Here is a 22,575-nt window from a genome sequence, read left to right on the forward strand (position 1 = left end):
TTGTTTTGTTTTGTTGTTTTTCAAAAGTGAGGATGCCTCTCCAAGAAGCTCAGGAGACTTTTCTTTATATCTGCTGGCCCCAGTTGGGTCACACGCCTGGACCTGAACCAGTCACTCATGAGGGGTTGGGGACCATCATTTTTGCCTCATGACAACCATGATTCACCCCATGGGCTTAGGCTCTACCTTCGCTGAAGCACAGAGGTGGGGGGAAGGAGGGGATCCAGGAGGAAGACGGCCACCTGAACAAAATCATTCGTTTGGGTAAATGGGAATGGATGTTGAGTAAGCAACTGAGTGTCTAGGACACTCACCTGCTAGACTGTAGACCCTGTGAGAATGGAGGCTACATCTTTTCCTACTACGGCATCCCTAGCACGCAGCCCCCTGCCTGCTACCACATTTGTTCAATGAATGCATTCATGACAAGATGGGGACCACAGGCGGGAGATCTAGGACTAGTCCTGGGTGGGGGTAGATAGAGCGAGGTCCTGGCTCCTTCAGTGCTTAGACTGTGGGAGGCCACCTGCTCCCACCCTCCGCCAGCCCCAAGGATAGACAGGACTGGCAGAATTATTCTCATTTTATTTCTGGAGAAGTTTGATCAGATGCAATAACACTGATTCCAGGCGAGGGCAGGGGGCATGGGTACCCCTAAAGCAAACAGTATCCTGTGGCCCAAGGTGCCCCCCCACCCCCTCACCTGGGTTCCCCCTCAGTTACAGTTAAATAGAGAGAGGAAGACCACTCCGGGGAGTCCTGGGAGGGTCTGCCTCCTGCACCCGCCCCTCCACGCAGAGGAGTCTGAGCACAAGTATTTACAGTATTCACATCCACTGTACCCCACCGAACCAAGGCAAATACTACAGGCAGCCCTTCCCCGAGGGAGGAGGCCAGAGAGGCTGTGAGTGTATGTGTGTGTATGGGAGGGGGGCGGCCGCGCGTGTGAGCACACGAATGCACTGAGGGGCAGGACCTGGCTCCGGCCAAAGAGACATCAGTCTATAAGGTGCAGATTAAAAATAACAGGAGACCCACCCCCAGGGGCCCAGGCCACTTCCGGCTTTGTTCTGTCTCTCTCTCTTCCAGACCTCCTGGAGGATGTGCGGAGGAGCCCTCATAGCTGCGCCTGGATCCAAGGCAACCTCCTAAAGGACTTCTGGGGAAAAAAGCAGGAGGGGAAAGAGTCAAGGCAAAACCACACCTCCAAACCCAGATGTCTGGGGGTCTTCAGGGTGGAGTGTGCCAGGGGCCTGTGGCAGAGCTGGAAGAAAGGGCAGGGCTGGGGAGTCCAGGGAAGGCTGCTGGGAGGGAAGGTTGGGGGTCCAGGAATCAGGGATCCCTACCTGTGACCTGCGGGGGCTGTACCACAGCTTTCTTGAGGAAGGCTTCTGCCTCTGCGAAGGGCAGGAGTGCCTCTGGCGTTCGGCCCAGACTCTTGTCTCCAGAGGGCCCCTTAGGGGAGAAGCCATTCTCCTGGTGTGCAGGGAGAGGCTGTAGGCCATTCACCAGGGACCCGGGCGACTCCTTGTTTGGCAGGCTGTGGATGCAGGGCCAACACTCAGCACTCCACCCCAGGACCACCCAGGCACCCCCCCAGCGCCCCACTCAGGGCCCCTGGGACTGGTAGCTGGTACCTCCACTGAGGCTCCTGGGGGGCCAGCTCCTCTTTCTGCACTGCCTCCTTCTGCAGCCCTGAGGGCCTGGCCTCCCCGGCTTTCACAGGCTCTGTCACAGGAGAGGAAGGCCCATCAGTCAGGGGCTGGGGAGAGGAGGAGGTTTGAGGAGGGATGGCTAAGGGGACAGAGATGGGGGGAACAGGGCCTTTACCTGGGCTGAAATTGTTGGCTTGTGCCTCCTTCCTGTCCGGCTTCTGCTTTGAATTGGAAGAACAGTCAGACTCAGGGGATGGCTGGCCCCACCCGGTTCTAGTGCTGACTTCCCCTCTTTCAAACCAGACCCTGAGCGCCCCCTCCCACCCTCCCAGCACCCCCACTGCCAACAGGGCCTTTGGGGAATCCTGACCTTGGTTTCAGCAGCTTCTGACTTCCGAGTCCTCTTCATGATCTCCTCCAGGCGCTGTTTGGAGACCCCACAGCAGTTACGCGCAAGTCCTGCCCTGCTTCTAAACTTCCCACCAGCCAACCCCCGTACTGAATGTCACAGCCCTTCGAGCTCCTACCAGTCCTCTCCAGGCCAGGAACTCACCCCAACTCCTTCTTGACCAGACTTTTACAAGCCCAAGGCAGGGCCTGCTCCGGCAGCTTCCACCCGCCCCATAACTGCCGGGGACACCCAGCACCCAGCACGCGGCACGCCCGCACGGCCCCGCCCACATAAGCCCCGCCCTGCTCTGCACACCTTTTTGCGCTCTTGCCGCTCTTGCTCCTCCCGCTGGAAGTGCTTTTCCCGCTCCAGACGCTGCCTCTCCGCTTCTTCCCGGGACCGAGCTTCGGCCTCTTCTTTCTGCCAAAGACCCCCGTGAGCTCTAAGCAGCTGGATTCCCCCCTTCCCTCCGGGCCAGTCCCCAGCTCGCCACCAGGAGGCGCCTGCACCCAGCCCCGCAATGCCCCCCCCCCCGGAGGGGGACGGGAGGAGGTGCACCTGCTTCTGCAGCCGCTCCTGCTCCTCCTGCTCCGCCTGCGCCTTCTCTCGGGCCTCCTGCTCCTCCCGCCTCCGAGCCTCCGCCTCCCTCTCGGCCCGAGCCTCGGCCTCCCGCGCCAGCTGCTCCTCTCGCATGCGCCTGGGGGACAGAGGAAACTCGGGCTCCAACCTGCGCTTCTCCCGAAGCCTCCATAAAGGCCCCCTCAGTCGCCAAGGGCGCACTCACTTGTCCCTTTCTGCTTGCAGCCTCCGCTCCTGTTCCTCGCGCTCCCTCTGCTCCCGTGCTTGGCGCCGCTTCTCAGCCAGGAGCCGGGTGGCCTCTTCTCGGTCTGTGGTGCCTGCCATGGGTTTGCTAGGGGTCGTTGGTGGAGCAGGAGCTGGGGGTGGGGTCAGGACAGCAGCATCTGGGGTGGGATCCAGGACCAGGAGTCAGCACACACATCCATCACCGCTGCCTGCACCGCGAGCTTCCCGGACCTCTCAGGGCAATCCTCCTCCCCCAACTTCTGCCAGGGACTCTGACTGCTGTGTGGTCCTCATCTCTCCCGCAGGGATTCCCGCCTGGACCTACTGAGGGTCGGAGCCTCTTCTTCCTGTCTCCCAACACCCAGTCCCCAGGCATCCCTAGGCTCATATCTCTGACCACCTCTCCCACGCAGGCAAAGTCATTTCTCTTGCCCTGCCCACCTGCAGGCATCTCAGCTGTGGGCTGCGCCTTCTGGGGCTGAGTTGGGGTGGGGGAGGGCACAGGCGAGGGTGCTGGTGAGGCTGGGGCTGTTGGCTCCTTCTCCTCACGGGTCTTGCTCTTGCTCTGGTTCTTGTCCACAGGTCCTGTCCCACTGAGGCTCTCCTTTGCCTCATCCTTCCTCCGAACCCGCCCCTTGGGTGATGCAGTGGTGCCCCGAGGGGATGGTGGTTTTGGGGGTAGAGCGTGGCCTGGCCCTGGGCTGGGGCAGGGAGAGGCAGGCCTGGGCCAGGTTGTGGAGGGAGAGGATGGCCGGGCCTTGGCTTTGGGACTGAGAGAAAAGAAAAAGTTAGGCTTTGAGTGCAGTGTCCATACAAACCGTCTGAGCATGTCATTCCCTCAGGGAAGCATCCTCTCCACCCAGGCCCAGATAACTCAGCACTCTCCCCTTACAGGCTCTCACACAACCAGATGATTTCCTTTCAGAGCATATAGCCCAGTTGGTAATCACATATTCACGTGTGAGTCTTTGATTAATGTCCAGCTCACCAGTAGAGCAAATAAGAGTGAGAACCTCGGCCTGGCTTGGCTCCCCGGGGTGTTCTCAGGGCCCAGAACAGTACCTGGCAGGTCTGGTTCATTCATTCAGCAGGTGCCTGCTGAGTACTTACCAGACCCCAGGCACTGTTCTAGGTGCTAGGGTACCTCAGCCATCAAAGCAAAACAAACAGGGGCGCCTGGGTGGCTCAGTGGGTTAAAGCCTCTGCCTTCCGCTCAGGGCATGATCCCAGGGTTCTGGGATCGAGCCCCACATCGGGCTCTCTGCTGAGTGGGGAGCCTGCTTCCTCCTCTCTCTCTGCCTGCCTCTCTGCCTACTTGTGATCTGTCTTTCAAATAAATAAATAAATAATCTTAAAAAAAAAAAAGGCAAAACAAACAAAAATCTGCCCTCAAGGAGCTTTCATTTTCATGCTAGGGATGGGTGCCCAGCAACTATTTGTGAACGGATGGATGGACGAGCGAGCTAACGGCCGGCTGACCTGGTGCGCAGCAACCCCCCCACCCCAGCCCCTGGCGCACACCCACCTGAGCTCTGCGTGGCCCGCAGCCAGGCGCGGGCGCGGAGAGGCAGGCAGTGACTGGCGCTTCTTGAGGCTGCGCTCCCGGGCCAGGGCACTCTTCTCCTTCTCATTTTCCCGCTCCTTGTCCTTCTTCTCCTTTTTCTGCACCTGCGGGGGAGGAGGAAGGAGAGGGGAAACAGGGGTTGCAGGCGCCGCGCTTCTGCGCCGAGGCTCCTTGCCCCATCTGCGCGCCCACTCACCGGGGAGGCCTCGGGCCGGCGGCGGACCTGGGCCGGGCTGCCCCCAGCGCTGGGCTTGCGGCGCTCCCCGCGCTCCCCAGCTGGGGCGCAGCGGTGCGCGCTTCGGGGGGCGCTGCTCGGCGGCGTCAGGGGACTGGCAGAGGCCGAGCGCGGGCACACGGGCACGGCTGCGGAGGGATGAGTGCGGTCGGGGTGCGGCCCTCGAGCTGGGCTGGCCCCTGTCCCGCCCCTCGTGGGGGCTCTCCCAGGGCCGCTGCCCCTACCCTGGTCCCGGCCGTTGCGGGGCAGCGTGACCGCACTGCGACTCCGTGCCAGGAAGGAGAGGGTGGGTGTCATCAGGCGGTCCACGATACTGCTCTCCCATGGGCTCAGCTGCAGACTGCGATCTAGGAGGAGAATGCCGGGAGCGTGTTACCGCTGGGGGCCGCAGCAGGCAGGCAGAAGCACAGGGGGACTGCTGGGTACCACCATCCACGCGGAGCCCAGGGAGGCTTCCCCCCGGACCCTTACCCCAGTCAGGTGGGGCCGCATTTGTCTGCCGCGGGGCCTGACCTCCACTGCAGACCCGAGCAAGGAGACGCTTCCCAGGGCAAAGTCTTGCACCGCTGGAGGGCCCCCTCTACCATTTTCCCTAAGTGAAAGAGGGTGCCTACTCCCATCCCACCGCAGAGCCCTGCTCCTCCTGCTATCCAGAGGGCTGGCCTGGGGAGGCATGACCCCATGGACTGGGGACAGTGAGGGTCCCTGTGTGCCTAACTGAGGGGTGTCCCATGACAGACGGAGGCTGCTAGGGGGCCTGGCTGGCCTGGGCCACCCTGCTCTGTCCCCTCAGCTGCTGGGTTATTTTTAAGCCTCAGTCAGGTGGAGTTGGTACAGCAGCTGATTTGGTTGCTAGGCAACAGAACAACCAAATAAAAGCTGGAGAAACTTATAAATAACTCCTACCATGGCCCCTTCACATGTGAGCACCAGGGCATGGTGGGAACACAGAGGCCCTGCCACGTTGGTTGGCCACAACTCTGGAGCCAGCTAAGGCCACACGGCTAGGGCTCTGAAGGCAGAGAGGTGTGGGGTTGCTTGGGCCCCCCAGGGTAGAGCCGGAATAAGCGGCCCCCTCTGCACACACAGCACCCAGGCTAGTCTGGTACTCAGGGGGGCAAGGCCACCTGCCTAAGGCTAGCCAAGGCCAGCTGGCTGTGGTTGGCGATGAGGCTGCCTGCCTATTCCCACTCTCCACCCCTTACCCCCAACCCCAACCCTGCCCCCACCTCCACCTGCTGTTGAGGCCCCAGCCAGGCTTTCTGTCTGCTGGGACACTGCCCATTGTCTCTGTTCTCCCCTGCAGGGCACACCTCTGTCCTCAGGGTCCAGACCCATACGCCACCACCAGCTCCCCTGAGGGGGTGCAGCACATTGAGTGGGGTAGAGTGGGGATGGAGACCTGGCGTATGTGAGGGGTCCTGGGACCTGGGGTTCTTGCCAAGCTCTGGAGGAGGCTTGGTGGGGGCTACAAGGGGCTCTGGAGGTAGAGGGGCTGGGCCTTCTCTTACTTCTACTGGGGGAGTTCCAGAGCGTGGCTGAGGACTTTGAGAGCCGCTTGTTGATTATAGAGTCCACGTGTTTAGGCAGGTTTACTGCCGACACGGAGCACCTGCTCCCACCTGGAGGGGAAAAGACACGGCATTAGGGCCGGGCCGGACAGGAGCCAGGGGGGGCACTGAGGCCTTCCATGCAAGATGCTCCGCGGGCTGGGGGGGGGGGTGGAGTGGGCAGGCTAGGAAGGGGAGGAGGAGGCAGACTTGGCTCTGGGATGGGGGGAGGATAGGGGACCAGAAACAACCTGGATTGGGGGAGCTGATGGAGAAGGAACAGAGGAAGGGGATGGAGCAGAACTAGAGAAACTACAGCCTTCCTGGCCAGGAAGCCATTCCCTGGGGCTGGGCGCTGCAACCCCTCCCCCACAGCCACCCAGCGTTGGCACTTGCTGGCACGGACCTGCCAAGGCGCTATGGCTACAACACCCACGTACTAGGACAAATGCAGAGACATTCCTAAACAGAAGAACCCACAGTCACGGTCACACAAATCCAAATCCACACATCCCTAGGGACACACAAAGACAAAGACATGCAGGCACGGGCATAGAGAGTAAAAGACACACTTCCACATGCATGTGTGTGTGCAGACATGCACAGACACAGAAACACAAACACTGACGGATAATGCGCCAGACCCAGATGCACACAGGCACAAACACATCGCAGCAACTTAATCATGATATTTGTAACAGCTGACGTTTTTTGGATGCTTACCACGTACCAGGCACTGTGCTGGGCACCACACACATGTTACCTCACTTGATCCTCCCAAACATCTACCTACAACCTCGGAGGCAAGTAGTATGGTTATCCCCATTTTACAGATGAAGAGACTGACATCGAGATGTTAGAGGTTACATTGCAAGTGCCAGAGCTGGGGTCCTCACCCAATTCTGTCTGACTTGGGAGCCCTCACTGAGGTACACAAAGCCCCATAGACACACCAAGGCAAACGAACTCATATAAGACACACAACCCACAGATCCATGAGCACATACACCAAAAGGAACACAGCTGGAAATACTAAATTGGCCATTACATAAAGACATCCAAACACGAAGGTACATACATGCCAGCCAAGAATCAGACCCAAATCCTGATGGCCCTACATGAAGAAAACTCAGAGACGCATATCTACCTCCCAAGACAGTTTCACAAGGGGGCGATAGTTCTCTTAAACACCCAGCGTCTGCAGGGCATTAAAGTGTTCTTTTCTGTATCATCAACTAATAGTAAAAACAGAAACAGAGAAGGCTCATCTAAAATGATAGAGGTTTGAAGAGCAAACCAAATGAAGAGAATTCACCTCTGACTTGATACCAGAAGTCCTTGGGAAGGGACAGTTTGGCTTAGAAGACCATTCCAGAAGACACAAGTTACACAAAGCAAGGCATACCTGCTGCTGCAGAGAGGGGCTTGCTGCTGGCAATGAAGCTGCTCCCTGGCCCCACTCATCAGCCTCCCCCCCACCTCGCTCCCCTCCCAAGGCCCTCCAGCCCACTCACTGGTCTTCCGTCCTGGGGAGCTGTGGTGCAGGGCTCCTGCCCAGGACCAGCGCTGCTGCCGGATTTCGGCCCACGTCTTCTTCACTGACCGCTGGATGGCTGCTTCATAGCGCTCCTGGTGGGGTGAGGGGAGAGGGCAGAGGTCTGGGCTCAGCATCATTCAGCATACCTGGCAGAAAGGCCCTGCTCTCTGCTGTGACAATGCCTTCCCCACCCAAGAAGTTTTCCCTGACTCATTGTAGGTAACCAAGGTTACTGAATCCCTGCTATGATTGAAGCCCGTTTGTAACAAATCCCTTCCAACCTGTTCTTGGGGAGCTTTTCACTGTTCTTGAGTCATTTCCTGGATGTATGAGCTGTTTCTCTGAGGACAGGGTGGGACTTTCCCTGCCTGGGGCTCCCAGGTGGGGCCATGTCCCCCTGATCCTGAGGGTCCTGACCTTGGGGCTACGTTTTCCTTTTAGCCTAAGCCTCCACCCCCCACCCCTGCAGGGGCCAGGCCACTTTTTTCTTCCTTTCCTCCTCACGTCCTGGAGCTCAGCACACACAGAGACACACCTCCGCATACATACAAACACGCACCCCTGGGACAGACACAGAAACACTTGCACTGTCAGCACACAGTGCCCCCACCCTGCACCAGGCATGCGCAGAACCAATCGCGTCTGCTGCCGCAGGATCCCCAGCCCGTGCACACTCAGGGACACAATCGCAGATACGGATACAAATACTGCCACGCGGGCACAGATGGCACGGAGGCGCTGACACAGATGTGTGTCCACACTGAGCCAGCGTCCACACACGTGTCCACAGACCCGCGCAGCCCTCACCGGCGATGAGCTCGAACGCACCTTGTTCTTCTCCAGCTTCTGCCGCTGCCGCTCCTCTAGGGCCGCCCGGCGTTGCTCGGCTTTAAGCCTCTGCTCCTCCAGCCGCCGCCGGCGCTCCTGGAGCTGCTTCTCCCGCAAGGCCTTGGCCTTCTCCTCCTTCTCCAGCCACACTGCTTTCTTGGCCGCTGTGGGGGCCAAGGGTGGGTGTGATGGGTCTCAGCCAAGGAAGTGGCCTTCCCTGTTGCCCTGGCCCCAGGCGGGTCTTTCTTCTGCCAGTTTAAGGGCAGTGGCGGTGGGGGGTTGGGGGGGCAGGAGGGATGTGCTTCTGCTCCCAGACCCCGCCTCATGCTGATGGGCTTCCAGAACACGGGCTCAGGCCTCAGAAGGAGGATTTCCCTGATGGAAGGTCTCTCTCTCTCTCCCCCATTGGGCTCGTGGTTTCTCGGTGCTAAAGGAGACATGAGTTCTTTAGGGCCAGAGCCCTGTCTGACTTTGGAGCCTGCTGGACAGACTTTCACGTACTGTGTGACTAAGATCATGGGACAGAGGGTGAGATGAGGCTGTGGGTCTGGATGGCAGAGATTCCACTGGCTGTGTGTGGCTTAGGAAAATGATTTCATCGCTCTGAGCCTCTGCTTCCCCCATCCACAGAATGGGTGGAGAGAATTAAATGGGATAATGTACATACTGCTCTTAGCACAGTGCGCAGTAATTAAGCGTTCAGAAGTGTTAATGCTGCCGATCAGAGACTGATGGTGAGGGTCAGGGGAATGAGGACGTTTCCCCAACACTCACCCAGGTACTTGGCCCGTTCTTCTCGCCGCTCCTTTGCCAGCTTGTGCCTCTCTCCTGCTTTCTTTACATCTTAGTCAAGGGAATGGGAACAGACTTCGGTCAGAGGCTCCTCCCAAAAAGGGGAGTCAGCCTCGGGGCCCTCCCCCAGGCCTCATCCCCATCCCTTTTCCCATCTCCTCCTGGGCCTAGGAGGTTCCCTTCAGTGGCATCATCCAGGGCTGGGAGCCTGAGCCAAGGAGTCTGGCCCAGGACAAGGGACATCAGATCTACCTTGCTTGGTGGGAGGGCTGTCAGAGGCTGGCACCGTTGTCGGGGATGGCTGGCTGCTCCTTCGAGAAGGCCTGGCATCCCGTGGGCCTGTGGCTGGTGGGGTGGGTCCTCTGATCTTCACGTCTGAGAAAGGGGACTCTTCCTGCTGGGGGGCTGATCGAGGCCCAGCCGGCCCTGGGGGGCTCTCTGGTTCCAGTGGGAGCTGCTTAGAACTAGTGGCATTCTTCATGGCAGGAGGGGTATCTGGGGGTGTATCGGGGACCAGGGCTGACATCGGTGGTGGTGGCGGCGGCGGGGAGGGGTCACCTTCTGGAGAAGGTCTTGGCTCTGGGGGGGTCCTGGCTGCCACTGCTGGAAGACAACACAAGAGAGGAGAGAGAGTCAATTAGCACACCCATGCCATCAGCTCAGCACGGGGCTCCGTCCCTTGTCCAACTCACATTCATTCATTCACACAACATGCTTATCGAGTTCCTTCTGTGTGCCAGGCCCCTGTTCCAGATACTAATCATACCATGGTAGGAAAACAGCCATGGCCGCTGCCTCCGTGGAGCCCACCTTCTAGCGGGTAGACAAATAGCGAGGCAGTTATGGCACAGGATAAGAACTACGTCTGAGGGTAACACAGCAGAGATGGTTAACCGACATTTGGGGGGCTTCCTGAAGAAGGAACAACCAAGCTGAGAGCCAGAGTATGAGCTGGAGTTGACAAAGCAAGGAAGAGAGGGTGCTGGCTAAAAGAAGAGCATCCGCAGAGCGGCAGAAGGGAGCAGGGTGTACTGGAAAAACTGAGAAAAAGTTGGTAGCCCTGAATAGTGGCCGGAGTGGTAATGACTGGGCACAGAGGGGGCCAGTGCTGGGCACAAGTGGGATGCTGTGTTGCTCACTCCCGCGTGGGGCGGGCAGCCAGCTACTTTCACTTTGTCATCTTTTTTCCTTTCCCGAACACCCACAATAGTTCAAGATGCCTGTAAAAGATAGCAAAGTGCCAAGTAAGGAAGCCATGTGACTCTGTCCGGATGTGTATCGGCACACAGGTGAGCACGTGTATATTCTGGAGAGTTGAAAGACAGGCCCAGCTCTGATTTTAGCACCCCAAGAAGGGACGGGAGGGCATGCTTCTCCAGCAGGTCACCTTCATGAAGCCACTCCCCCTTTTTAAAGTCTCAGTTTTCATATCTGTAAAATGGGAATAATGAGCCCGAGCTAGGGAAGCGCCTGGCAAAACTCAGGTACCAGCCAATACCACCTCCTGCCCTTTCCCTGTGGGTCTTGTAAAGCTCTGCGTGTTGAGCACACTGCCACACTGCCATCTGCTGCTACTGAGCCCTGAGGGGAACGAGGGGGACCCAGACCCTGAACCCAGGCTGAGGGGACAGGGCCGGGGTCTGAGAGAAGCTGAATCGATGGAAGCATTTTTCACTTTTACTGGATGCCTCCACCAGAGTCCTCTCCTCTGGGAAATCTGGCCCTCTTGGGAGGGGGTAGACCCCGATCCCTGGAGGTGACAACGGGTATGTAGGGAGAGGACACTCCCAAGCAGTCCACGTTTGGGACTCTGGGTACCTTCCTCAGGGAGACAGGTGTCCTGTGGCTGAATGTGGCCTCTGAAAGCAAACTATTTGCAAGTGAATTCTGGCTTCCCCATTAATTATGTGACCTTGAGCTGGTTACAGACCCTCCCTGTGCCACAGCTCCTGCTGCAGGATAGGGGTAGTACCTATCCCACCAAACTGCGATTTTAGTGAAAGCAATAACCTTTAACAGTCATAGATTTCTTCATTTCTCAGCTTCCTATATTCAAAACATTTTACACATATTTGTTTTAGTCCTCACTGACAGTCAATTATGAAGGAGGCACTATAAATACCTTTTTAACAGGAGAGAAAAGTAAAATTTGTAAAATTGGGGGTCACTCAGCTGGTAAGTGAAGGAGCCTGGAGTTGAACCCAGCATCTGTTACCCAACCCATGCTCTTACTAGTTACAGCCTCCTGCCTCTGCTTAAGGCAGTATGAAGTAATATGTGTTATGCAATGAAATCTGAGGCTCACAATTTTTCCCTCATTCCTTCCCTTGCAGCTTCCTGGGCTCCAGGCAAGAGCCCCAGCTGAGGCCCTGTCTCCCTAAGGGCCCGTCCAAGAGGGCCAGCCCCAAGGCTCCATGACAGCCCACCCCGCTTTCCCCACACCAGCTGCAGAAGGCTGCCTGGCCCCTATTAGCTTGCCTCCCAGACACCTGCAAACTCCACTCCGACTCCACTGGGCAATCTGACTAGCAGCAATCGTTTAGTGAGCATTTACTATATGCCAGGAGTTGAGCTAGGCCTTTTGTAGCCCTATCCTGCATCCTCCTATGAGCTCTGAGAGGTAGAGATTCTTATCCCCATTATACAGATAAGATGCTCAAAGCTTACCCCACAAAGTGATCTGCCCAGGGTCATAGAACTAGCAGGTGACAGAGGCAGGATTTGAACCCCGGGACTAGCCTGGGGCCAAAAAGCTTAGGCGTATGCGTACTAAGCTTGAAGGCTGAGGGTGAGGCCTGTTTACTGTCATTCTCCTAGCACCTGTACAGCTACGGGTGTTGCAAGGAAAACTGGTAGGCGGATGTTTGTCTACACCTAGGTAAATCCCACCCACCAGGCAAGACAGGGAATCTCCCCATAGGTCCCAGCTAGCTGTATGTGGCTTGGGAGGAGGGAGAGGGAGAGGCCTGAAGGGACCTGTGTTCCCATGTCAGATGCAGTGGAGTAGAAAGAAAGGTCCTGGGCTCCCCAGTCCAACAAGCCTGGGTGGGAAACCCCAGCTCTGCTGTGGGACCTTGGGCAAGCCCTGAGCCTGTGTGAGCTTCAGTTTCCTCCCTGAGTTGCTGGCATCAGTGGCGAGTCGGTTAGCATCTGTGGCACCTGGCAGGTGCTCAGCAAGCAGCACCTGCCCAGAGGAATCTGCCACTTCTCCCGACCTCTGCTACAAGAGCCCATTTGAGTCAAGCCTTCACCAGCACAGCTCCATGACACCACTCTTCTCAAGGGCACCAGTGAACACTGCTAAATCAGCACCCATTTCTCGGTCCTCGTCTTGCTAACCTAGGGGCTGCATTTGACACGGTTGATCCCTCCATGCTCCTAGAACACTTCCGCACTGGGCTGTGACGACAATACACTTTCCTGGCGTGCCTTCTACCTTGCTGGCTGTGACTTCTCAGTCTTCTTCGCTGATCCTTCTTGAATTGCCTAACCTCTTAGTGTCAGGTGCCCCAGGCTTGGTGGAGGACCTCATCCCTTTTCCGTCTGCATGAACTCCCTTGGTGATCTCATCCAGACTCATGGCTTTAAATACCATTGCTCTGCTGACGACAACCAGGCTTGCATCTCCAGCCCAGACCTCTCCCTTACGTTCCAGTTTCGCTCATGCAACTCCCTGTTCGACACCCCTGAGTGTCTTGCAGACACCCCAGATTTAAAACATGACAGACTGAGCTCCTGATCCCTGCTTCTCCCCCAGTTTTTCCCCCATCTCAGTCCGTGGCAACCCCATCCTCCCAATGTCTCAGGCCAAAAAATCTTAAGAGTCATTTTGGAATCTTTTCTTATCTCATACCCCATATCTAATCTCTCAGTAAATCTTCTTGGCTCAATGTGCGAAGTATATTCTGAATCCAGTCACTTCTCACCATCTCCACTTCTGTCACCTTGGTTCAACCTCTCTTGTCCTTTATGAAGACTCCCTGCTGGGGTGCCCTGGCTGGCTTAGTTGGTGGAGGTGGAGTGTGCTCTTGATTTCGGGGTTGTAAGTTCAAGCCCAATGCTGGGTGGAAAGGTTACTTAAAAAATGAAATTTAAAAAAAAAAAAAAAAAAGACACCCTGCTGCCATTTTCTGTTCCCCTTTCATCTTTTCTGAACACAGCAGTGGAGTGATTCTGCTTAAAAATAAGTTAGATCGAATCACTCCCCTGAAGAAGCCCCATCTCTTGGGGAGGAAAAACCAAAGGCCTTACAATGGTCTCCGACCACCTTCAGGATGCCCCCTCTTCAGCCCATTACCTCTTGGGCCTGATCTCCTCCTCCTCTCCACCCCGCCCCCCCATCTCTTCCAGCCACTGTTCCAGGCATGCTCCTACCACAGGCCTGTGTACTTGCCGTTCCCTCTTCCCTCTGCCGGAGAACTCTCTGCCTCCAGACTGGGGCACTAATCACCTCCTTCGGGGTATTACTCCAATGTCATTTACACCCTCCTTAACCCTATTTAAAATTACAAACTGCAATGGAAGTCTCCCTCCCACTTTCCAACTGTATGTTTTCTTTCCAATTCTCTTTTACTCTGAAAGTATTGACGCTATTTTAACATTGTCTCCTGCCTCTAGAAGATACTCTTCACCAGGACACATATGTGTGTTTTGTCAGCTGTTCTGTCTCTAAGGCGGGCACATAGGTACTCCACAACTATCTGCTGAATGAATAAATCAGTGAGCTCCACCTTGGCTGATGCCATCAGCATCTCTCCTACCTGGCTGACTACAAAGTCTCCCCACTGCTCTCCCCACACCCATTCTCACTCTGCTCTCCATGGAGCAGTCTGAGTTAAGTGTTTGCAAATGCAAATCTGATCATGGTACTCTTGACACTTGAAACCTCTCAGTGGCTTCTCTTTGTTTTAGAGATAAAAACAAAACTCTTGAACCCAAACTACAAGTCTGGCTTAGTCTGATGTCCCTGTCCCCATCTCCTGCACCTCTTGAATCTCTTCTCCATGCTCCCCACTTGCTTTCTGCACTCCGGCCACGCTGACTTTTGAATTCTGATAACCATTCATACTTGCTCCTACCACAGGGCCTTTGCACATGCTCTCTCTGCACTTCTCTTAGTTAACCCCCATTTAGGCTTCAGATCTACACTTGGACATCATATACTCAGGGAAGGCTTCCCTGGCCTCTCGGATTAGGATAAATTCCTTCATTCTATACAGTCATGGCTTCGCATGCCTCTTGTTTGAAGCACTGTGACTGTTACAATTTTCTACTTTCTTGTGTGTTACTCTTGTTATAGTCAGCCTCCCCTTAGACCGAGGGGAAGCCCTCCAAGAGCTGGGCTGTGTCTGCTTTGCTCACCACCACATCACCAGCAGCTACCGCAGTGCCAAGGACATGGAGACGGTCACGAGACGCTGTTGAATGAGAATAAAGTGCTGTACTCGAGCGCTACCCCAGCCTACAGCCGTGTACAGAGAAGAATTTTGCTCTAATAAAGAGTAAATCCGTGTGGTAACTTATTGCAAAGGGACAGACACCTGAAGGGAAGCAAATTGACCCCTCCATCTCAATGGAATGTGGGCAGCTTCCTGGACTATGGCACTCAGGTGGAAGCTAAAAATCATAATAAATGTTTGACTCCAGCAGCTCAACAAGAAAGATTTCTTGAGAAGTAAACGGGACATTTGGAACTCTTTTTTTTTTTTTTTTAAGATTTTATTTATTTATTTGACAGACAGAGATCACAAGTAGGCAGAGAGGCAGGCAGAGAGGGATGGGGAAGCAGGCTCTCCCCCCCGATGCGGGGCTCGATCCCAGGACCCTGAGATCATGACCTGAGCCGAAGGCAGAAGCTTTAACCCACTGAGCCACCCAGGCACCCCGGAATTCTTCTTTTGACCTGGTAGACGATTGACCCGAAATACAAATATTTCCCTCAGAGGCATGCCAACACTGATGAAATGCCACTGGGACAGTGTTACCCAGAACAAATAATAGTAAACCAAATTAAGTACTTGGTGAGTTATCAACGGCATGGTTAAACGAACTTCTGATTATTCCTATTTTCATTCATCTAATGTAATCCTTCGGTGACTGCCTTGTCTTTTTGGTGTGTGTCAAATTGTGAGGTTTTAGCCACGGTTAGTTTTATTTTGTGAAGCTGATATCTACCAGAAGTATTTGTTAAGAACTGGATAAGAGACAGATAGTTTGTATTTATTTCTTGGCACAAAAAGCATTCACCGGGCAGAGGTGGCAGAAGCTTATCATAGGGTCAGTGAGTCTTATCTTCTCAAGAGCCCCACGAGGGCCTGTACCTGTGGTCCACAGAAAGATCTGGACGCAGTCTCTCAGCGGGCCGGTCACACGTCTCAGGGGGCTCACTCCCCATCTCCTCCCTTCCTCTGGCACCTCCCTCCTCCCATTCCAACAAGTGCTGTTGGGCCAAATATTCCTCTCACAACACTGATAACTGAGTCTGGCCTTTCTGTTTGCCTGCTGCCCCTGTCTCTGCCAGCATGACTGCTCATGGACAGAAGAAACTGGGTCTTGCTCATTTTTAGAGCCCAGGGTTTATCTAGGACCTGCCGGCACAGAGCAGGAGTTCTGGGTCTGTTTAATGAAGGCACAGATGGATAAATGCGTGGACGGATTGGGGGACTGCAGGGAGTCACCTAGCCAGCACATTGTCAAACCTCGAGCTGCTCTAAAGCCGAGCCTCCCTGATCCTAAAGGTCCTGCTCGTTCAGAGCCCTGAGTGTGCCCTGCCAGCTCCTAAACCCTGGAAGGGTTCATCGAAGGCCTACTGTACACCAGGCACTTTCCCTCATCTCATTTCTTTCTTATGACAGCCCTAAAAGGAAAGTTCTGTGGATGGCCCCTGCTTCACAGGTGAGAAAACTTACTCAGACACATTAAGTGATTTGCTCATGTCAGCATCAGAGGTAGGATTTGAACCCAAGGCTATCTGATGACAAAACCCTTATGTCACACTGTTTCTGGTAGGCATCACATCACCCCTCCTTGAAGCTCCTGCCTGTTCCCTAAAGAAGGAAGTGACTCGGTGGTTCCCTCAGGGAGGTTTCCCCCAAGATGGTGAAGGGTGCAGGTGGGGCAGGCAGGCACTGAGCTCAGAGGGCAGGAATGCAGGAAAGGCAGGCTCCTGCCCAGGCTGGCCACCAGGAGGCAGGAAGTGAGACACCTGGGCAGGGGGTGGGGGTGCGTGGCCATCCTCCGGGGACAGAGCAAAGGAGCACAGGGGAGAGCCAGCAGAAGGGGGTGCACAGAGAGCACCCCTGGGCAGGGAGCATGGGGAGCAGAGGCACAAGGCAGAGAGAGGAAACAGGACAGAGAGGGGCACCAGTAATCAGAGCCCTCCAGCTCTTACAACAGCTCCTCAGATGGCAGCGCTGGGCCAGACAAATGAAGATAGTTGAGTCCAAAGGAGGGTCAAAGACATGCAGAGAGACAGAGTACCTACCACAGAGGGAGAAAGACACCCAGACAACGTGGACAGAGCCTGAACAATGGCAAGAGACAAGACACATTCTTTTCTCCCTCACACCACCCCCCACCCCGCCTCCTACATACACAGGAATCAGACTTAGCGGGATTTAGAACTCTACACACACACACACACCACACCCAGAGCCAGGTACCCCCTCCAAGGCACAGATGAAGCCTCAGAGATGCACCCAGCATGCAAATATCGTGTCCCCAGGGTACTTGCCCAGCCTCGTCCAGGTCATGTCCTCCCTTGTCCCTTCTGGACGTCCCCTTACCTGGGCCCAGGGGAAGTCCAGTTAACAGCAGCAATACCTAATGCTGTGTCAGACCCAGCTCAACACAGCTGGTGAGTAGCAAAGCTGGGGTTTGGGGTCTGAAGCAGCGTTGACAGTCTGTACCTTCACTCTGTTACTCAAAGAGGACAGCCTCGGGGCGCCTGGGTGGCTCAGTGGGTTAAGCCTCTGCCTTCAGCTCAGGTCATGATCTCAGGGTCCTGGGATCGAGCCCCGCATCGGGCTCTCTGCTCAGCAGGGAGCCTGCTTCCCTCTCTCTCTCTCTCTCTGCCTGCCTCTCTGACTACTTGTGATCTCTGTCTGTCAAATAAATAAATAAAATCTTAAAAAAAAAAAAAAAAAAAAAAAGGACAGCCTCTTTGAGGGTTTCCCCAGCCTGGAGAGCTCTGAGCTGGGAGGATGAGGATGGGGGTAGGGGCGGGTCCCGGAAGGATGAACTCTGAGAGATGCCTGATCACGGGGCTGGGACAGAGGGAACCCTTAGGGGGCAGCATTACTCCCAGCCTGAGTAGAGTGGAGCCAGAACTGGGAGGGAGGGAGTGAGGGGGCAGCCTGCTTCAACAGTCCTTAGAACCTGGGCCCCAGGCACTTAGGAGCAGGGCACTAGGGCCAGGCCATGGGCCTCTGGTGGGGAGATAAAGCCGGGATCTCCACTGAGACTGCAGATCTGAAGGAGCTCTCTGGCCTGGTTGGCGGCCATTGTTCCCAGCCTCCAATCAGGAGCACCCACTTCCTGTTATTTTAGGCGGCAGGAAATGACCCCATCCCGTAGCCCAGGCCCCACCGCGGGCCCTCCCTCGGCCCCAGCAGGGCTGTCTGTGCTAGGGCCTAGCAGCTCAGGGCAGAGGCTTGAGAATGGCCTGCTGGCTGGACTGTGACCACCGCCTGGGTCCAGGGCCTGCCTCTGGTCTGACTTCCTCGGACTCCAACCCGACAAGATGCACAGGGGACTCGGCTCTGCTGGCTCTACCTCTGCCTGCCAGAGAATGGATCACGGGTCCCTAAGACCAAGATGCCTATAAATCAGTCATGCCAGGGAAGCAGGTCAGACTCTTTCACCAGCTGGCTCGGCCGTGGTAAGTCATCCTAGAGGTTTGCTGCAGAGGCGTTAGCATCAGATGAACCTGGGTTCAAATCCTGCCCCTGCCAGTTCCTAGCTGTGTGACTTTAGGCCAATGATTTCCCTCCCTGATCCTCACCTCAGGGATTGTTTTGAGAATCAAATGAGACCAGGCACATGATATGCTAAGCATTATGCCTGGCACAAAGAAGGCCCTTAAGAAATAGGAGTGGGAGATAAGATGGACTTATCCCTGGTGAGGGGCCATATCTCCTCTTATAAGTGGGGCTGGAGCTCCAATGGTGGTAGCAACTCCATGCTCCCTACCCCCTGCCTCATGCTCTCCGCTCCCCTCAGGGCAGAGCTGCAGCTGAGAGGTGGCGGACCGCCGAGGGCTGTGCCCCGGGGTGCCAGGCAGTGGCTACCACAGCCAACAAAGCTGCATTATCTGGGCCTGGCTCTTTGGCTCCCTGACTTGTCCCAAGGCCCAGTGAGGACCCAGGGACATAGCTCCCTGCTGCTTGTGGCCTAACTTCCAGCCTCAGTTAGACCTGAGGCCCCGCCTGGCCACCCTCTAGGGCCATCACTCTGGTCAGGGCCCTGCATTCAGCTCGCTCTCCCCACCCACCCCCCCAGCTGATGCCCATCCTGAGGGAAAGGGGGAGAGCGTGGCCCCGTGCCCCTTCCTCCTTATTTGCATATGCATGACTGCACATTAGGGGCTCATTAGAGGCTCATTACTGGGCCCACAGGCCCAAGGGGGCACGAAGCTGTCAGTGGGAGGCACCAGCTAGGCTTGCTGCCATACTTAGAGACACAGCCCATTGTGCCAGTCTTGCCAACTTCTACTCGCCCTTTTAGGTTCACCCGAAACGCCTCCTCCTCTGGGAAGCCTTCCACAAGCCCGCTGACCACCGTATCACCAGTATTCCTGTCAGGTTTCCCTCCACTGGGCACATCTGCTTCCCTCATAGGGCCAGGAGCTCTCAGCGGGTAGTGACTTCTCTGCCACCCGCACAGCCAGCACGGAGCCAGCACCTGGCAGTCATCGGTGTGTGCTCTGGGTGGCTGGCTGCACTCACCTCCAGGGATCTCTCTGCTACTGCCCCAGCCCCCACTCCCTCGCCCAAGCACTGGGGGGCCCCTCAGTTCCCCAGATCCACCCTGGTTCATATGTGTCTAGAACTCCCCTCTCCCTGGCTCTCTGTCCCATATTTACCTCCTGAAATTCTAATGAATCACACCTCCTCCTCTAAAGGAATTAAAAAACAATAATGACAAAAAAACAAATAGAGTTTATTGACCACTAACTATGCGCTCAGGCCTAGGCTAAGTGTTTCATGTGTTCCTCTAATTTAATGATCCCCATCTCTCCACAAGATAATTTCTACATTAGTCTCATTTTATAGATGGGAACATTTAAGACTCAGGTTAAGCAACATACCTAAGGTCACACAGTAGTAGGTCATGTTTGATTCCAGAGTCTACGTTCTTAAGCAAACTGGCTCCCAATCCCTGTCCTCACCTCCCCCGTGTTTCGTACCTCCCTGTTGGCACAGGTTCTGATGAGCATAACCACAATAATGGTAATAGCACCGTACTGCGGGCGTCTGCTGCTAGGCTCCTTGGGTACATCATCTTCAACCCTCACATTAGCCCCAAAAGGTTTGGAATTACCACCTCCTCTTCCAGGGGCATGGAGGAGGCAAGTCACTTGCCCCAGTCCACACCTGTCCCAGACTGCATGCTGCCTCCTGGAAATGCTCAGGGGAGGGTAGACAGAACTCAAGGACGGCAGGGACTGTGCCATGGGCATTCCGTGTCTCAGCCCTATGCCTCAGACTCGACAGGACACATGCAGTGGGCACCACCTTTATTCCCTGGAAGCCCTTGGCTTGGAGGGGGCCCCTGTCACCTTCACCTTCTGTGTGGGGATTTGCCACCAGCCTGATCTAGGTTCTCATGTAACTCCATCCAGGCCCGCATGTACAGAGAAGTCTTCCCAACCCAGGACCCTGTATGCAAACCCCCTCAGGCCCCTCAGTACAGCCAAGCATGTCCCCCAGACCCTCAACCAGACACTCACTCAGGCCCCCATCTGTGGCCCCATCATCATGCCCATTCAGGCCCCCATGTATGCACCAGTCCTGCACCCCTCAGATGCAGAGGGCCAATAAGCAGATGAAATGGACCCAGTTGAGGACTCCCTGGGTGTCCCCTCTCAGGCTCAGCAGAGCGAAGACTGACCCAAGTGCCACTGTTCCGGCACAGTCTACAAACCACCCCAACCACAACAGTCTGATAGCTAACCCCACCACCACCACGACCTGCGTCCCTCAGCTCCCACACCCACGCGGGCCCCTGGAAGCGCCCACGCTGGCATGGGGAGGAGCCCACCCACAGCCAAGCAGCTCCGCCTTGTCTTGGGCTCTCCGCACCCACAGACACTGTTTCATGCTGGGCCCACGCCCCAGGGGTCAGGGAGGTGGCAGGGATTAGGCTCTAGAACTCTATGGAGGTGTGAGGTTGGGGCCGCCTCCCCCCTGAGTCAGTGGGAACAGAACTTGGGTCCTCAGTAATCACGCTCTTCCCTCCCCTTCCAGGAAGAAAGAGAAAGAGAGATCCCTCCCTCCAACACCAGGCCCAACCAGAAACCTGTCCCCACCCCCTCATCAGCTGCTCCCAGATCCGAATGGGATTTGCAGAAGTCCTGGGCACTGGTGGTTGGTGGGGTGAGGGGAGGGGAGGGTAGCTTTGATGGTCTTCTGGGGCCTGGAGTGTGTGTAGGGGGGCGGGGGTAGGCATCTCAAGCTTCAGGCTGAGGAATGATGTGGCAGGTCCCGGGAGTGCCGCCTTGAGCCTTCATCCCATTCTCAAGAAGAGACTCGGGCCTAGAGAGGCTAGGAAGGAGGATGGCAGGATACGCAGCTTTCCCTCTGTCCCTTTCCTCCCCAAATCCGGCTGGGTGGGCTCCGGAGTAGGCCAGGCTGCAGAGGAGGCGGCCCACTCCCCAGCTCCCGCCCTCGCCCCAAACAATGCCGTCTCCCCCTCCCCCTCGTCTTTATCCGGCGGGTTACTTGGCAGCCGCCGCTAGAGACCTCCCCCTGCCCTCCCCTCCACTCCCGGCCGGCCCGCAGCAGCAACAGGCCCTTTGCGCGGCAGCTGGAGAGATGGGGTGGGGGCGAGGTCTGGGCCAGGGCCTGGGCGTGGGGGGCGCCCAGGGCCTAGGCTTCGCTATGCAGGACTCTAGGCCTGAGAATCTGGACCCCCCAACACACAGTCAGACTGGGGTCACCCTTGCCCACTCGAGATGAAGAGGGGGACAGACGCCCTAGTTCGATTTAAGAGGAGCATCGGGGCCCGGGTGGATCAGAAAGGGGATGCAGGCTGGGAAGCCGAAGTAGCAACGGGCCGGGGCGGAAGGGTCATCCCAACAACTCCCGAGCGGGGTCCTCGAGGATCCCGCCGCCCAGGGTGTCCTAGCGCCCGGAATGGGGGAGGGGGCAGCTGTCAGAGGATGCGTCGGTGTCCCCGAGCCGCCGCCGCGGCAGCCTTTATTTTTAAACTTCCAAGTGGTCAGAGGGCGCGGCGGGGGAGGGGTCCCCGCCCAGCGGGTTGGCCTCCTCCTCGGCCTTCCCGAGGCCCCGCGAACTCCCCCCATCTCGCCTCTGCGTGGCTCCCGGCATACCTGGGGGTGCGCCGGCACCTGGCTCTGCATGTGGGCCACTCTCCATGGCTGCGGCGTCACCGGGGGTCTTGGGGTCTCAGCGGCGGCGGCGGCCGCGGCCAGCGGCCAGGACAGGGGTCCCGCGGCGCATCACGCCCGGCCCTGCCCGGCGGGCAAGACTCGGAGGCGGGGGCGCTCCGGAGAAGGTCTGGGCTGCCTCGGCTAGTGGCCTGCGAGGCTCGGAGTCGCCGGCCGCCCAGTGTCTTTCAGCTGCGGCCGCGATCCCGCTCCCTGCCCGGCGCCGGCCCAGTCCCGGCCGCGGCCCAACCCTATTGTACCGCCCGGGCTGGGCCTGGCCTCCCCGCTGGCGCGTACCAAGTGCGACACGGGGAGGACCTTTCCCCCCAGCGTCTGGGATGCGAGCCGCTGCGCGCCCTCCTCGCTCGCCCCGCCCCGCCTCCGCCCCGGAGCGCGGGCCCTCGAGCTCGGGACGCCTCTCCTGCGACCGCGACCGAGGGGACGCCGTGGTTCCCCGAGGACGCCCGTGCCGCCGCCTCCCCCTGCGGCCGCGCGTTGGTACGCGCCACAGCGCCAGCAGACTATGTAGGGAGCGCTCTGGTGACTCACCCGCGGCTTGGACTGGGGGGAGTAGAAGGGAGCGGGTCTGGGAGCCTCCACTCCCACCCTGGA

At 57.0% G+C, this 22,575-nt stretch overlaps 1 protein-coding gene across 5 annotated transcripts; it reads right to left on the reverse strand.

The window, feature by feature from the left end:
- Window positions 1-565: 565 nt before the first annotated feature.
- Window positions 566-22,219, reverse strand: MAP7D1 (MAP7 domain containing 1). Of its 5 annotated transcripts, none has more exons than XM_032301403.1 (18): window positions 21,907-22,218; window positions 9,609-9,959; window positions 9,339-9,407; window positions 8,565-8,728; window positions 7,714-7,828; window positions 6,161-6,271; window positions 4,874-4,996; window positions 4,611-4,777; window positions 4,376-4,518; window positions 3,292-3,620; window positions 2,831-3,008; window positions 2,605-2,743; window positions 2,362-2,466; window positions 2,026-2,079; window positions 1,831-1,873; window positions 1,638-1,728; window positions 1,347-1,540; window positions 566-1,159 (listed from the first exon to the last, which is right to left on the reverse strand). In XM_032301403.1, exons 1-18 carry the CDS (start codon window positions 21,950-21,952, stop codon window positions 1,149-1,151), a joined length of 2,433 nt encoding a protein of 810 aa, XP_032157294.1. In that variant the 5' UTR covers window positions 21,953-22,218; the 3' UTR covers window positions 566-1,148. The 5 variants fall into 5 exon arrangements, with proteins under 5 accessions (XP_032157294.1, XP_032157293.1, XP_032157292.1 ...); XM_032301402.1 differs by having other exon boundaries at window positions 1,831-1,876; XM_032301401.1 differs by having other exon boundaries at window positions 4,611-4,996; window positions 21,907-22,219.
- Between the last annotated feature and the right edge of the window lie 356 nt (window positions 22,220-22,575).

Source organism: Mustela erminea, chromosome 10 (genome assembly GCF_009829155.1).
Source record: "Mustela erminea isolate mMusErm1 chromosome 10, mMusErm1.Pri, whole genome shotgun sequence".
Lineage (NCBI taxonomy): Eukaryota > Metazoa > Chordata > Mammalia > Carnivora > Mustelidae > Mustela > Mustela erminea.

What these genes read in the sequence shown, in the direction of transcription:
- MAP7D1 (XM_032301400.1), bottom strand. Translation starts at nt 21,952, where the DNA reads ATGGAGAGTGGCCCACATGCAGAGCCAGGTGCCGGCGCACCCCCAG. An exon ending in GCCGGCCCGAGGCCTCCCCG is followed by an intron (nt 4,519 to 4,610) that starts GTGAGTGGGCGC and finishes CCTCCCCCGCAG; the next exon opens with GTGCAGAAAAAGGAGAAGAA. An exon ending in CCCCAGGAGCCTCAGTGGAG is followed by an intron (nt 1,541 to 1,637) that starts GTACCAGCTACC and finishes CTGCATCCACAG; the next exon opens with CCTGCCAAACAAGGAGTCGC.